The sequence below is a fragment of the Moschus berezovskii genome, chromosome 20 (genome assembly GCF_049115385.1).
Source record: "Moschus berezovskii isolate FMDL1 chromosome 20, NW_MosBer_1.0, whole genome shotgun sequence".
In the NCBI taxonomy this organism is placed as follows: Eukaryota; Metazoa; Chordata; class Mammalia; order Artiodactyla; family Moschidae; genus Moschus; species Moschus berezovskii.
Window position 1 is genome coordinate 72,249,578 of NC_142479.1, and position 16,306 is coordinate 72,265,883.

Here is a 16,306-nt window from a genome sequence, read left to right on the forward strand (position 1 = left end):
ATTCTCCCTGCAATGCAGGAGATCTGGGTTCAATCCCTGGGTCAAGAAGATCCCCTGGAGAAGGGAATGGCAACCCACTCCAGTATTCCTGCCTGGAGAATTCCATGGATAGAGGAGCCTGGCACAGGCTACAGTCCGTGGGGTCACAAAGAGTCAGACACACTGAGCAACTAACACTATCATTATTGATAAATATACCTCTAGACATGTTAACAGTAGCAATAGAAAGATTTTTTTAAAAATACCTAGGAATACGTTTAACCAGAAACCAGCAGAATCTTCTGCGAGAAAATGTTATATTTCTGTTGAGGTACATAAAAGAAAACTTAAATAAATGACACATTTATCTTGGGATAAAAGGCTTACACTTGCAATAAAGACGTCAATTCCAGTTAGACTGATCTATAAATTTAGTCGCACTTGGGAGCTGCGGGCCTGAGCCATTCTGCTCCTACTGGTTCTCCAGGTTCTTGCTTCACCCTTATCTCTAACTCATCCTTCCCATGCGGGGTTGGAGGAGGGGGACAGAGGAAAGGAATGAATAGCTTGTCCCTGAACACCCCGCCATCCACCCCCAGGGCTTCCTCGGGGATCACAGGAAGCGGCAGGAGCCTCGGTTTGACTGTTCTGCTCTGAGAGGAGAGAAAGCTAGGAGAGAATTCATCGCCTTGAGAGAATTCACACCTGCCTCTTCAACCACACAGAAAGAGGTGCCTCTGGTTTCTTCCACACCTTCCAGTAGAAAAGGAAAACAGGGAGGATTCAGGTTCATTCACAGTTTCAAGGAAACTGCACTTGTCAGATTTACATGAGACAACCAAGAAAAAGGCAACCGCCACCCAACAGAGCGTTACTCCTCCACTGCGGTGTGCTGCCAGATTGGCCGCGCTTTCCTCACTGTTTCAAAGCAATTTCACTTGGATGTGCACGGAAACACACAGGTTTAGATCTGCTTGGTTACAGACTCTAAGACAGGTAACGGAGTCACCATTCATTACTGACGCTCAACAGATTTCCATCTACTGGTCTGTACACACCAGTGTCAGCAGACCAGTTGTAACCAGCTTCCTTTAACCAATGGGCAGTGTGCATCTGGAATTCCACCTGAACTCTCGGGATGAGTCAGGCTCAATATTTTAGGCTTAAAGGAACATCTCAAAAGGAACCTATCCACAGGGAGACACCGGTCAGCCCCTCCTAGTGACAACACGTGACCCTGGTGTGCTCAAGTGCCCGCGGGACCCATCCATGCTGTCTGTCTGCAACTCTGTCTTCCAGGCAGTGGGTTCAGACATCTATGATGGAGCAGCCTCTCAAGTGGAGAGACCAGGAAGTCAGGTGCTGGGGTCACACAGACCATGACCAAAGCTCCGCTGTGTCACAATCAACCATGACATTTAACCTCTGGCCTCAGTTGCTCATATGCAAAATGGGGCATCACTGCATTAGGCCCTGCTGACGTGAGAATGAGCTGCGCCCGTCGCGGCGCGCAGTTATCTGGACTATGAAAGCCTCCACGCTGATGCTACCGTCTTGGAGCACAGGAATGACAGCACTTCCTTGCAGGGGGCTAAAGCAGACCTCTCTTTGGAGACGATGAACAATCTGGGCTTGTCCACGCAAAACAACTCTGCCTTCACGTTCCCTCTTCCACGTCCTCCCCTTCCCTCATTTCCGGAACCTTTGCCAGGACCTTCCCTGATAAATATTAATACCCAACCTCCACAATATCAGCGACTCTGAAAGCAACAGGATCCTCACACACGAAACGCAACTGTCCACCCAGATTTGGGGGAGCTCATATGAGAAAATGGGCTTCCCAGGTGGCATCAGTGGTCAAGAATCTGCCTGCCAATGGAGCAGACATAGAAGACAGGTTCGGTCCCCAGGTCAGGCAGGTCCCCTGGAGAAGGAAATGCAACCCACGCCAGTATTCTTTCCTGGAGAATCCCACGGACGGGGGAGCCTGGTGGGCTCCAGTCCCGGGGGTCACCGAGTCAGACGCGACTGAGCGCCCCGTGAGACAGGGGCCCCAGCCTTTGCAGGAGGCGATAACCTGCCTGGGTGAGACGAATGATGATGGAAGGAGGGTCCTGTCCTCATCCCACAAAAGGCACGATGGCAGCCCTGAGCTGTGTCAGGATGCCAACCCACAAAGCCAGGCGGTGTGGGGCATGACTCGGTGTTAGTTCACTGGCTTTTTGCACAAAATGTGGGACAGAGAAGTGGAGGACGAAGGGGCCGGGGAAGAAGCAATGATCGGTTCCTCAAAGGGGCGGTAAAGGAGAGACGAGACCGTAAAAGAGACGCAGGGCAAGCAGGAAGCGCGCGGCCGAGGGGAGCGCCCTCGGGATGCGCCAAGGAGCCCGCTCGGCCGGCGGAAATGAGCAAGGGCCCGCCAACGCCACAGCCAGGAGAGACGCCGCTCTGCGCTTCCTGTGGGCCCGGCCTGGGGTCCCCGGCTGTGGCCCGGCTGCGTGGCCTTGCAGGGTAACGACTCCCAATTAAAGCCAAAGAGGAATGTAATATGGACCAGAAGGCATCACATGACAGAGGAAAGTCACAAAGGGCAAGGTCACCAAGCTTTTTTGAAAAGGGCCGGAGAGTCAATATTCTGGGCTCTGCAGGACAGGCAGTCTCTATCACAGTGATTCGACTATACAATCGCGGGGGCAGAAAGCAGCCTTCAACCGCACAGAAATGAACGTGCAGCGCTGTGTCCCAATAAAACTTTATCGGTAGACACTGACTTCGAATTTCATATAACTTTCTTCTGTCATGAAATGTTATTCTTTTTAATTCTTTTTTCCAATCATTTGTAAATGTGTAAACCATTTTGGCTCACAGGCTGGCTGATTCATGTTGATACATGGCAGAAACCATCACAATATTGTGAAGCAAGTATCCTTCAATTAAAAATACATAAATTAAAAAAAAAAAAAACAGGTGGGTCAGGATTTGGCCCCCAGGATGTGGTTTGCTGATCCCAGTGATGAGCCTGGGCCCTGCAGCCAGACAGGCCAGGCTCTGCATCCGGCCTGGGCCGCCTGCTGGCTCTCCAGCCCCAGGCATGTCAGTGAGCTCTCCAAAGCCCCAGCGCCTTCATTTGTAAATGAGCAATAACTGTACCCTGCTCCTGAGCTTTGCAGGCGGTTCAGTGGTAAAGAATCCACCCGCCAGTGCAGGAGACACAGGTTCCACGGCTGGGTCAGGAAGACTCCTTGAAGAAGGAAATGGAAACCCACTCCAGTATTCTTGCCTGGGAAATCCCTTGGACAGAGGATCGTGGCGGGCTACAGTCCATGGAGTGGCAAAGAGTCAGACACAACTGAGCACACATACGCCTGTCTGCCCTGCTAGGACGTAGGTAAGGTTCAAAATCATAACACCTGAAAAGTGACTGGGAAATAATAAGCGATGAGGATAATGATAGCTCTGGGTAACAGGATGTGGGCTGGATGGCTTCAGATCTTAGCTAATTGTCTCTGGGGAAAGAAAGAAAAAGCAAGGCTGACCCCAACCCAACTTAAGGATAGATATACAGACTAGAAAATAAAACAGACGAAGAGGGATCCAACAAGAGCCTATTCAGTGGGTGACAGAGGATGAGATGGTTGGATAGATCACCAGCTCAGTGGACATGAGTCTGAGCAAACTCTGGGAGACAGTGGAGGACAAGGAATCCTAGCGTGCTGCAGTCTGTGGGGCCGCAGAGTCGGACACGACTGAGAGATTGAACAGCAAACAACAACTCATAATTAAGTTGCCTAAATTATGATGATTTGTAATAGACATCGTGTGTGTAGGTTACAACGTGAATATCTTGCCACAGAACAAAGAGGGGGTCTTAGGAACAGTGCACCAAACCTTGCGCACCGGCTCACAGGAAGGAATACCACATGAGGGAGCGGAGCGCGAACAAACAGATGCTGCAGAGCCGGTGGCGGTGGCGGGCCCAGGAGGAGACTGCAGGCTTACCTGGGCAGAGGCCCCTGCTTGCTCACAGGGCCGCCAGCTGTTAAGAACTGGCAGCTTATCTCTGACAACCCTTCAGATGCCCGAGTTCAGAGGTATCTTGCAAACCAGCTCCTAAAACCACCATGGGATGGAGGAATTCACATCAATCCTATCCCACTGGACTCTCCAGACAACTCATCTTCATCCTGCGTATTTTTTGAGCTGAGTGAGGATCACTCAATCTTTAAACCTGCTTAGAAGGCCCAAGCAGGAAGAATGACATTTCTTCAGGAATGGTTCAGTTGCTTTTTATGCTGTTCTTGCAACTTTCAAATAATCAAGCGAAGATAGAATGGAGACATCAATGTGGAAAAGGAAGCACAGGAAAACTGCCTTATAGTTTAATTACCCCTCACTTTTTATGAAAAATGATAGAGAGCCACTGATGGAAAATACTTGCACTGTCAGACATTCATTGAACACCTATTGCTCATAAGCTCAAAGAGGCAGAGTTGCAAAGATGCAGAAGAAGAAATGTTAGCTACCCAGCAAGAGGCTTTCAGAGATCATCCATAAAAGGCAAACAACTGCAGTGGCTAAAATTTGCAGCTGTATAGTGTAGGCACTGGAATTAAAATGAGAGCATTTGCAAAATATCCTTTGGCAGAAAACTGATTAAAAAAAAACCACTGTGATCAAGTATCACAGTTTCACTCGGGCGCAGAAAGCACCTCTGCTGATTGTACTGTCAGTCTTACCTGCCAGCATGCTTCCCGCAAAAACAAACAAAACAAAAAAATGTGAAATATCCTCAAGATTCTGGAAAAAAATGTTTTATAAATATGGATTCAAACTATAGTGTTTGTGTGTGGTTTGGTGAGAAGAACGCCGGGGCAAAGAATCAGGAGGTGTAAGTTCCACCTATGGCTCGGGCTTCAGGCAAATCACCTTCTTTCAGAGCTTCTGTTTGCCCTCTGTAAAATGAGATGATTAGATTATAAAACTCCTTTCACAGCTCTACATTCTACTACTTAATATCAAGGTGCATAAATAGGAGCATTGACTAAGGAAAGCTGTATCAAGAAAATGTGAACTTGATATAATTTCTGAGATCATCACAGCAGATCCTTGCCTTCATTCTTCCAGCAAATCTAGCAAAGGAAACCCCTTTTATGATGAGCTGTTGCACATGAAGCTAAAAAAAAAAAAAAGAATTATTCTGCCACGATGCACATAACACAACCAGGTGCTTAGGTGAGAATCACTCATGAAACCCAAGAAAAACTACTTTTGCCTGTAGAGATAACTGAAAATGCACAGATGTCCAGAAGTTAGTAAATTCCAGATGGAATTTAAATCAAATCATTATACTTTTCTTCTTAGTGTCATCCAGATTTGGATAGCTACAGAGAGCAGAACAAAATGAGTCGACAAAGTATATGTTTACTTAAGACATTTTGGTTAAAATTAAAATTAGAACTCACCAGGGAATTAAACTGTTTAGATGCATGAAAGTTGAACCCAGCTTTGAACCCATGATTACCTAAGCTCTGCCATCTTGGAATGTTCTGGCTTAACTCTGAAAATAATCTGATCCCCAAATTAAAATTTTTAAAGACACATTTTATGAGGAAAAAAAAAATTCAAACACATGAAACACAGATGTCAAAAAGAAAAAAAGAAAAATTCAACTTCTTTATCACTAAAGAAATGAGAGTAAAATAGTAATACTTTTTATCAAATTGGCAAAAAAAATTTTTTTCAAATTATTACACTCAGGATGAAGGAAAGCGAGCATAACTTTTTTTTAAGTTTATATTAGGGGTATAGTTGATTCACAATGTTGCATCAGTTTTAGATGTACAGCAAAATGGTTCAGTTATACACACACATGTATCTGCTCTTTTCCAAGTTCTTTTCCCATGTAGGTTATCACAGAGCATTAAGTAGAGTCCCCTGTGCTCTGCAGCAGGTCCTCGTTCATTATCTGTTTTATTTTGTTTATTTTTAAATTGAGTTTTACTGGCCTGTAGTTGCTTCACAATCTTGTGTTGGTTTCTGCCGTGCGGCAAATGAACCAGCCACGTGAATACACACACCCGCTTTTCTGGACTTCACTCCCAGTTAGGTCTCCACCGCGCACTGAGTGTGCAGTTGCCTGTGCTATTCAGAGGTTACCCGTTTTACACACAGGAGGGTGCATAACCCCTCTGAAGAGTAACTTGGGTGGCAACATTTACCAGCATGCTTCAGAGGAGCGCATGAACACTTGTAAACACGACTGGGGAGTGAGAAGCAGCGCTGGCACCCCGGGGGGCAGCACACCCACGGCAGCCTTCGCACAGCACTCCCAATTCCAGGGGCCCAGCCTACAGAGACAGCCGGGCCAATGCACAAACACGCGTGTTCAAGGTGTTACAGTCCCTGCAGTATTGCGCATAGCTGCAAAAGAGTGGAACTCTCTGAGAGCCCATCCGGAGGCTGACGAAACAGTTCAGTTCAGTCTCTCAGTCGTGTCCGACTCTTTGTGACCCCATTAATCACAGCACGCCAGGCCTCCCTGTCCATCACCAACTCCCGGAGTTCACTCAAACTCATGTCCATCGAGTCGGTGATGCCATCCAGCCATCTCACTCTCTGTTGTCCCCGTCTCCTCCCGCCCCCAATCCTTCCCAGCATCAGAGTCTTTTCCAGTGAGTCAACTCGTCGCATGAGGTGGCCAAAGTATTGCAGTTTCAGCTTTAGCATCAGTCCTTCCAATGAACATCCAGGATTGATCTCCTTTAGAATGGACTGGTTGGATCTCCTTGCAGTCCAAGGGACTCTCAAGAGTCTTCTCCAGCACCACAGTTCAAAAGCATCAATTCTTCGGCGATCAGCTTTCTTCACAGTCCAACTCTCACATCCATACATGATAACGGGAAAAACCATAGCCTTGACTAGACGGACCTTGGTTGGCAAAGTAATGTCTCTGCTTTTTAATATGCTATCAAGGTTGGTCATAATTTTCCTTCCAAGGAGTAAGCGTCTTTTAATTTCCTGGCTGCAGTCAGCATCTGCAGTGATTTTGGAGCCCAGAAAAATGAAGTCTGACACTGTCTCCACTGTTTCCCCATCTATTTCCCATGAAGTGATGGGACCAGATGCCATGATCTTCGTTTTCTGAGTGCTGAGCTTCAAGCCAACCTTTTCCCTCTCCTCTTTCACTTTCACACGCAGGGAGACACCAAAAAGTCAGCAGGAATTAGCTGTGGGTGCTGTGACTCTGAGCGATTTTTATTTTCTCATTATGAACTTCTCTTCCGCTTGAATTTTTTTTTCAGTGAGTATACATTGTTTTCATAGTAATAAAAGAGTTACTTTTAAAAGGTGAAGAAAAGAATGCGACATGGGGAAGAATCAGAGATTCGTAACCTGTAGTTCTATGTCCTGGAATTTAGTCAAAGGCCATAGTATACATAATGTCTGAACTGGGACGTTTATCATAGCAATGATCATAACATTGAAAGCTAATAAACATTCATGTTCTATTTAAATAAATTGTAGTGTTAGAATTAGATTGTTAATGTAGTGATATATTAACTTTGACTATTTCATAGTATTATTGGCAAGTGACCCAAAGGCAACTAAATCATTTTATAAACATTTTGGATTTATTCATATTCACATATATATCAGAATAGGAAAAAAGTCCAAAAGGATATATGCCAAAATGTACACTGCGGTCACTAATGATCCTTGCTTTTCTTTCCTACAATTTCAAATGTTTCTACAATAAAGTATTACTTAGGCAGTTTCCTAAGATTTAAAAATATTCCTTATAGACCTTTCAAACTTTAAAATAATGTAAAGCAGTTATAATGATACTAATCTGTGAAAAACAAAGGAACAAGAATCTCAACCCTTTCCTCCAGCATCAGATTTACCGCCCAGAGACCCCCGGGGAAGCCCCTGCTGCTGACCTGCATGTTGCAAAGTCATGAATGCCACATGGACACAAAACAAACTCAGGAAACCCAGGCCACCTCTTCTGATTTCATGTCCTGAGATGTACGAGGTTATAAAACAGACTGGCTCAGATTACAGGCTAAGCATGACAAGTCTCTCGGGTACAACCTAACAAAGGAATTTACAGAACGAGAAATGTACAGTTTTCATTTCCCAGGCTGGCATGGATTTCAGAAGCAAGAAACCCACAGTAGGGGTGGGTCCTTTGACAGTCCTTGCCTGTCACTCTCCTCTGCAGGCTTCTGAACTGTGCCTGATACACAGTCCATGACACAATGTACCTATTACTATTCTAAACAAAGACAAACAAATATTTTTTAAAGGTGAGTTGAGGGGGTAGAGAGAAAAGTGCATTGCTAACAGGGTCCAACATTTTCTCTCTTTTCAGGTGAACTGGGGGATGCCAGACTCCCTCCCTCAGATCATTGTGGCTGATAACAATAGTTTTACTCTCGGGGTAATGTAGATGACACATTTTCCTGTAGCCTGTCTTCCGGTAAAGTGCAGGAATTCCTGCACTCTCTGGGTGCCCTTCCTGTTAACTTACATTTCAGATTTCCTCAAAAGGCATTCTGCCACTTTAATATTTGAAAAAGTCAGCTCAACCCCAGACAGCTAATATAAACAAGCTGAAAAGCCTACCACCTAAAGTTACAACTGTGGAAAACAAAATTTCTTTTTAAGAAATTCTTTCTGGGAATCTCACTGTTGGTGAGGCTGGAGAGGAGTAAGCCAGCCCTCCCAGCTCCCAGGGAGTCTGTAATTCTTTTGCCTCTGCTGTGCCTTAAATTAGAGGTCTGAAAAACTGAATTACAGTGATCCAGAAGCTTCGCAAAGGCCCTTGAATTGAACATGTTGCTAAATCCTTCAATACTATGAGGCTGTAGGCGCCGTTTGCTTTTCCTTCATTTCATTTGCTTATAGTATTACAAAGAAGCTTGGTACTGCGAAAAAAAAAAAATCTTGGCCATTTGAGAATACCGTAGCTGAATTAGACCAGTTCCACACTGTAAAGTCCAGGCCAAAAGTCTCTGCCATTTCTGAAATAATCACACACTTTCTTCCATCAAAAAGTTTTCCTTTTGGACAGGAATCCCACGTTCACACCAGAGGCACCTTCCACATGGGGTCCAATTAAGACAACCACTTGGATAAACGGGATCCATGTGAAGGATTGCCAGCACGTGATGTATTATGGGAGCACCCATCATGGAAGAGGGTCAGGCTAACTTCTTTGTCAGCTTCCCAACTTCCTCTGCTAGGGTGGAGCTGCCTTAGGAGCGAGCCCCCAAAATGCACAAAGAAACATGATTGAGTTTAAACCCTAAGGTCCAAAGAGAAGCTCACTAGAGCACCACCCTCTTGCCTCCCAGAGAGGAGAAGACCACTGCCATCTCTAAATTACAAATGCCCCGTTTCGCTTCATGATCTAAGCAATTATGCATCACAGTGATTTGCATACATGCTCTGTTTCAGCAAACACAAGTAAATTCCTTGAATGAAACACTTACATATGAAATACTTTTATATGTCCCCAAATTCTGTGCCCAACACACACACATATACACACAGATACACAGCTATCACCATGTATCCACTTACATATTAAAATGACCTGAATGCATGAGTGACTATACAGCAAATACAAAGCAACCAGATGCCATCTCTCTCATACATCAAAGCCAGGAACGCCCTTCTAAGCTACTATTTATTTCTCTGCTCAATTAGGAGACTGTACTCACAGGTTTTACCGATATTGAGGAACACTGGCAATTCACAATACCAATTCCTAGGTACTTGGGCGCTCTTAGCTTTTCAGATTTCCATTTTCCCCCAATACCCAGAGAACAGAAAGAGCCTTACTTTGAATTTTTGAGAATATATGCTACTTCCTTCCTGGGCTGAGATGTATGACTCCCACTCCCATCACACAGAACTAAACAGTGACACAGTCCCCCAAAGAGCAGCAGGACATGCAGGAGACACTTGAACTCCCTGGGACTTCCTCACTCACCCTGCGGAGCCCCCTCCCCTCCCTGGCGCCCACCTTTCCCTTCCATACATCCTCACAGGGCATGTGCTTTCCCTGTGCTCAACGAGGATTTGTTCTGAAACAAGTCACAGGCTCAGGGCCACCTGATAACACACCCTCGGCTCTATAATGTCACGTCAGGATCTCTATATTTTTAACCCCCCAGCCTGACATTAGGTCTGTAAAATACAACTGTGTTAAAAAATAAAAAATTTTTTCAAGGAAAAACATAAAACAACCATAACCCTGAACTTCTGACCTATGCTAAATATAGGCAAGTACACATTTAAAAGATTTCATTATGGTTGTCAATGAAGCCGTGCAGTCCCCCCACCTTGGGGTAAAGCTTAGAAGTACAGTTTTTCTCCCAATGTTTTTCCCTGGAGATGCAAAGCATCTCCCAAATGGGAAAACATAAAACATCGATGTCCTTATTGCTGCTTCTAAATACTGTGAACCAATAAGCAATTAGCATAAAGTGCAAAATCTCGGAAGAGAAAGACGTCTTGTCTGCTTTTTTTGTAAAATGCTACCGCTCACCTTTACTTCCTTTAAAAATCAAAAGTTGCTTAATGTTCAGAGCGATATCAATGGAAATTTAGCTAAATACCAGCACCGCAACGGTTCATTCCCAAAGGAATATAAGATTACATTAATTTCCTACTACTTGGACTCAAGTTTTACCTTTCATCTTCACCTACCGACTTTTTAAAAAGTTCGTATTCCTGTTGCATATAAGATTACCTATTGTATCTGTGCATACTACAGAATTTTACAATTATATAAAGCATTGCACATTCAGACGCTACCAACCTGCTCTATCTCTCCTGACTGGGCAAAAGGCAAAAAAGAGCTCAGCAATCCTAGCAGAAGAATGCAAATAACGTCAATGCACAGCTGAACTGCAAGCCCTGCCTTACAGGAACTCTCTGTGTCTGCAAAAAAAAAAAAAAAAAAGACACATACTAAACAGGAAATGCAACTGAGCTGTGGAAAACCTCAAACTTAAAAATGCAATCGCCAGGCGTGAATTGCACCCATGCATTCATAATTGCATGCACAACCCTTTGCATTTTTTGCAAGTGATGCAAATAGGCTCTTACCTTTCGACTGAGACATTTTCCCCTTTCCTTTGATGGGGGAGGGGAGCACAAAAGACTTTGCCTTGCTTCTCTTCTGTAGCTAGTTTTGCAACAAAGATGCAAGCTGCAGGCGTGCAATCTTCATGCAAGTGGAGTTTCTCTTGACCGAGGCACCAGATGGACTTCCAGGGGATCCAGAGGGAAATGCACACCTTGCAAAGCAGACTGGAAAGTGATTTTTCCCCCAGTTGCAACGTTAGGGAAGGCTGTGCTGCAGCTACATGATGGGCCAGGGCTGGCAGCTAAAAGCTCCAAACTTGGAACTGAGTATCTTAGTGCGCAGACGTCCTTCCTGCGAAGGGCGCGGGGGCCGCTGGGAAGTGTAGTTCCTGTGCGGAGTCCGCGGGGCTCTGACTTCAGGACACGTGGTCGCGCGGGTCGCTGCGCGGGAAGATTGGGGGCGGCAGAGCTTGCGTCCAGGTAAACAAGTCGGACACGCACTCGGTACCCGGTGATGGGAGAAGCCGGACAAGGCTGAGGGGAGCGGGCATCTGTGTTCTCCAAAAGCCCCCGAAACAGCAGCTAAAAAACACTGGCTTGGCTGAAAACCACTCGGCCGGCTCAGAAAGTCAGTTTCGGGGTTCACGTGTTTGCAGGGCAGTACCAGTTGGACGGTTCCTTCCTGTAGACGTTTCTTTTCCCCCACCTCAAACGTCCATTTTTTAAAAACCTTTTTCTTGCCTGGAGAATTCGCTGGTGATTTGGCCAGGGGGAGGTGGCTGCAGAGAAGATGCAAAGTTTTATTTAGTAAGCAGAGACCCAGGTCGTTTTGGGGAATCTGAAATTCAGTGCTGGGGCGGGGTGGAGGCCGCGGAGGTGGGGGAGGGATGGGGAGTTCTCATTTCTTGAAGGATCACGGAGGAAGTTCTGCTTTTTGTGTGTCAAAGCAAACTTTATCAGAGTTAAATTGCTTAGATGTTGTTTCTCACCTGAAGGGGGCTAGGAAAGTCCCCTGGCCTCAGGGAGAAAGCAGGTGGTCATGCTGTATTAACAGTCAGATATCTTGCATTTGTTCAGCAGAGTTTCCCGGGTTTTGTTGAACCCCTGGAGTGTGCCAGGCCCTCTCCAGGACCTGAGGTCAGCCGGTAATGCTCACGGCTAGGAGCTGGACAGCAGGTGGGCAGAGATGTCACCCCTTCTCAGGGAAGCAGGCAGGCATGGGACAGTCCTTGCAAGGGGTGGAGGGGACCTGGGCTGAAGCAAGCTCAGACCTCTTCACTGAGTGCCAGACTCAGAAAGGTGCTTTTCAGGTAGAGGGTGGAGCTGAGAGTGGAAACCTGCTGAGGTGTGAGCAGGCCCAGTGGACATCTGCGCGTGTGCGCCGTCAGGCGTGTCTGACTCTGTGACCCCACGGACTGCAGCCCGCCAGGCTCCTCTGTCCATGGGATTCTCCAGGCAAGAGTACTGGAGTGGGTTGCCATGCCCTCCTCCAGGGGATCTTCCCCACCCAGGGATCGAACCTGCGTCTCCTGCACAGACAAATTCTTCCCCGGCTGAGCCATCAGGGAAGCCGGGTGGGTATCTGAAGCAGCCCCGTTTAGGAGAGAGCAAGGAAGCCTGTCTACACTGCATGCAGACGTGGGAGCAGACGGGACTCACCGTGGGGGCCAAGCCAGAGGTTTGGGCTTTATCCTGTAGGTACTTAGGAGCTGGTGAAACGTCTTTGGAAGGGGATGTAACTGCATCAAAGCTGTGTCTTAAGAAGGTAAATATGCCCTCAACGATCAAGCTGAGTTGAAACCAGGAGAAGCTAGAGATAGGTCAGGTTGGTAGCGAAAGGCAAAAAGAGGCACTTTGAAACAGGGTTCAGCTGTGTTTGATGACCGCTGATGAAAACTACTGGAATTTTATTAAGAATTCTAAGAAGCCAGGGCCTTCTGAGTAAAGGATGAATCAGAGGGAAGAAGGCCACCATGTTTCAGCTACAAATCAGCTCTTAAAACAAATACGCAGTAGGTCATGGAGCTAACATCAATTTACTGAAGTTGATCCCCTCTGCTGACATGAATGAGAATTAATCAAGGTCACCTCATGTTCATATTAGCTTCTGGCTCTAAAAGGAAGGCTCTCGGTCCCATGAGCCCACATACAAAGACTTGCTATTCTCCCTTCTTTCACTATCTTTCTGAGCAAATCCATGCTGTGTATTCCTCCCCTTGGTGCACATACAATCTGAGCCTTGCTGAACCAGCATTTTTCCCCTTAAGTTTCATTTAAGTAGGAGACAAGGTGGGCATGGACATCCATTTCTGCGCATCCAGTTCACTTTTCCAGGCATCGATGAAGGAGCAGACACGGGCCTGAGCTCACTAACGTCTGCATTTTATGTGGTCAGCTGCGCTGCTGTCTCTTGAATCGCCCCAGACCTGCTTCTTTCCTGAAGAGCTCGAATCGCGGCGTGTCTGGGGCGTTTTGCTGCAGCGGTTGTGCTTATGCTTTCTCTGCATAGGTGTGCACGGTTGCCAGCAAGTGGCTTCTGTCCTGCAGGTCAGTCTGCCATTTGTTACTGGAGACAGTGACGTGTTTAATAGCCGGTGCGCGCGCGCGCACACACACACACCTGTGCAAAACACCTTTGACCTTTTGTTGCTGTCATTCAGTCGCCCAGTCGTGCCTGACTCTTTGTGACCCGTGGACCGCAGCACGCCAGGCCTCCCTGTCCTTCACCATCTCCTGGAGCTCGCTCAAACTCACGTCCATTGAGTCGGTGATGCCATCCAACCGTTTCATCCTCTGCCATCCCCTTCTCCTGCCTTCAGTCTTTCCAAGCATCAGGGTTTTTCCCAGTGAGTCAGCTCTTCTCATCAGGTGGCCAAAGTGTTGGAGCTTCAGCTTCAACATCAGTCCTTCCAGTGAATATTCAGGGTTGATTTCCTTTAGGATCAGGGTTGATTACCTTTGACCATAAATTGAACCATATATATTTTTTAAACTTTCTGTTTTGTATTGAAGTGTAGCTGATCACAATGTTATGATAGTTTCAGGTGCATGGGAAAGGGACTCAGCCAACTGTATACATGTGTCCATTCTCCCCCAAAACTCCCCTCCCATCCAGGCTGCCACATAACTTGGAGCAGAGTTCCCTCATTGTGATTTACAATTGGCAACGTATACCGCTTTTTCTTTCTGGGAAAAACATACTTTGAATTTCTGCAGGGAACTCAGCCTCTCTGCAAAGGCATGGAGTCTCAGAGGAACAGTTCTTCTCTTGTCCAGGTGGTAACAGGCTCCCTCCAGCTCCCTCCTGGGTGGAGGAGGAGGTGGTATTAATACATCCGTATGGTCGCGAGCTGTTCCTCTTCTCAGGAGTTTGCGACCATGCTCCTACAAGGAGAACCCCACCCTTGGTGCTGAGTGTGCAGGCCAGCAGGTGTTTCTCTTCGGGTGACCTGTGCTCCTACTTTGAATTCTTCACCTTTAAAATGTTCTGTGCTTCAGATCTTTCTAGAATACAAGGCAGTCTCCCCCAGCTTCTCGTCACCTTCAAGATCAATGCCAGACTCTCAAGCTGGGTGTGACTGGCTCCTTGAGGCCTGGGTCCTACTTCTCTGCAGTCCAGTCTCACGCTGTGTAGCTGCCACAGGTGCTGCTGCCAGAAGCCAGCATTGCTCCGTCCTTGATTTTTTGTTTTTTAAATAGATCCAAACTTTTATGGCTGCCTAATTCATTTTTGCATGAAAGCGCTGATTGTTTTTTACAGATATTTCTATGTACGTAGATTCCAATTTATGCCTTTCTTGAGAAAATGAATAGTTTATATAACAATTGACCAAGTGATAAACCAAAAACAAGAATATAATGAAGGAGAAAAAAATTAAATTTAAGAAACTTCAAATACACATTGAGACCAATTTAAAAATAGAAGTGAGTCATACTAAATGGGAACTGAATGTAGAATAATCCCCAAAATAAGATGTTTGTAACATGATTATATGATAATCTAATAATAAAATCTGGCCTTCATTTTTTTATGTTTGTATTGGAATATAATTGCTTTACAGTGTTGCGTTAGTTTCTGCTACACAGAAAGTGAGTCAGCCACATGCACACGTACCCCCTGGACCTCCCCAAACCCCTCTAGGTCATCACAAGGCCCCGAGCTGAGCTCCCCGTGCTATAGCGCACCTTCCCACTGGCTGTCTATTTCACCCACATACGAAGTATTAGTTGCACAGTCGTGTCCAATTCTTTGTGACTATAGCCTGCCAGGATTCTCTGTCCAAGAGATTTCCCAGGCAGGAATCCTGGAGTGGATCACCATTCCCTTCTCCAGGGGATCTTCCCGACCCAGGGATTGAACTCGGGTTTCCTGCATGGCAGGCAGATTCTTTACTGTCTGGGCCACCGGGGAAGCCCTGTTGTACGGGTGGTAGTGAATGTATTTGTCCCACCCTGTCCTTCCTGCCCTGTGCCGACATGTCTGTTCTCTGTGTCCGCCCTCCTCGCTTCTAGATACCCCGCTCCCTCGGCCTGGCACACCTTATCCATTCTCTTCTTAGCTCCTTCAGATTTGTCCTGAAGACTCTCTAAACGGGCACATCCTCTTGGCTCCCTCCTGGGATCATCACCCTATGGCCGCCCTCAGGGTGAGGAGTGAATTCCCTCCTTCTATTACCCTGCCTGCAGCACCCTCCCGACACTCCCCCGAAGGCAGACAGGGGTTTGCTGTCACCTGCATCTCCCCCGGGAGCCTGACCTGCTGGAGGTCGCAGAGACGGATCTCTGCGCCCCCTGTGCCCAGCACGGAGCATACAGTAGGCTCTCAAATGCGTGCTAAGGAAGGGGTAGAGGAGGCCTGTCAGCACGTGACCTGGAATAACTGGGTTCCGGGGACTGAGTTCACAGCTGCAGGGGAAACCGGGGCACCTGGGAGGGGCCCTTTGCCGTCAGGCGAGAGGGAGGAGACTGTGGAAAGAGGCCCTTAGGTTAGGGCGGCCCGGCTCTGGAGGCTGCTCTAGAGGTTCGCATGGGGTGGACAAGGTGGAGGTGGGGGTGCCGGCACCGGCGGTGATTTGGACCCCGGGGATTGTGTGACAGTGTCTGGAGGTGATTGGTCATCACAACCAGGAGGTGGTGCTGAGTGTGGCGTCCAACGGGTGGAGCCCAGGGGTGTGCCCGTAGTACCACGGTCCCCGGCAGCCTCCAGCAGAAAGAATCGTCTGGTCCA

At 46.9% G+C, this 16,306-nt stretch overlaps 1 protein-coding gene across 2 annotated transcripts in view; it reads right to left on the reverse strand.

The window, feature by feature from the left end:
• MAP2K6 (mitogen-activated protein kinase kinase 6) overlaps nucleotides 1-11,383 on the reverse strand; it is a 127,984-nt gene extending 116,601 nt beyond the window's left edge. The window contains exon 1 of one of the 2 annotated variants that reach the window (XM_055408708.2): nucleotides 7,920-9,270. In XM_055408708.2, coding sequence (XP_055264683.1) covers nucleotides 7,920-7,938 — 19 coding nt within the window. In that variant the 5' untranslated portion in view covers nucleotides 7,939-9,270. Of the gene's footprint in view, nucleotides 1-7,919; nucleotides 9,271-11,100 lie in introns of those variants that run through there. The other variant, XM_055408709.2, reaches the window with a different exon arrangement.
• Between the last annotated feature and the right edge of the window lie 4,923 nt (nucleotides 11,384-16,306).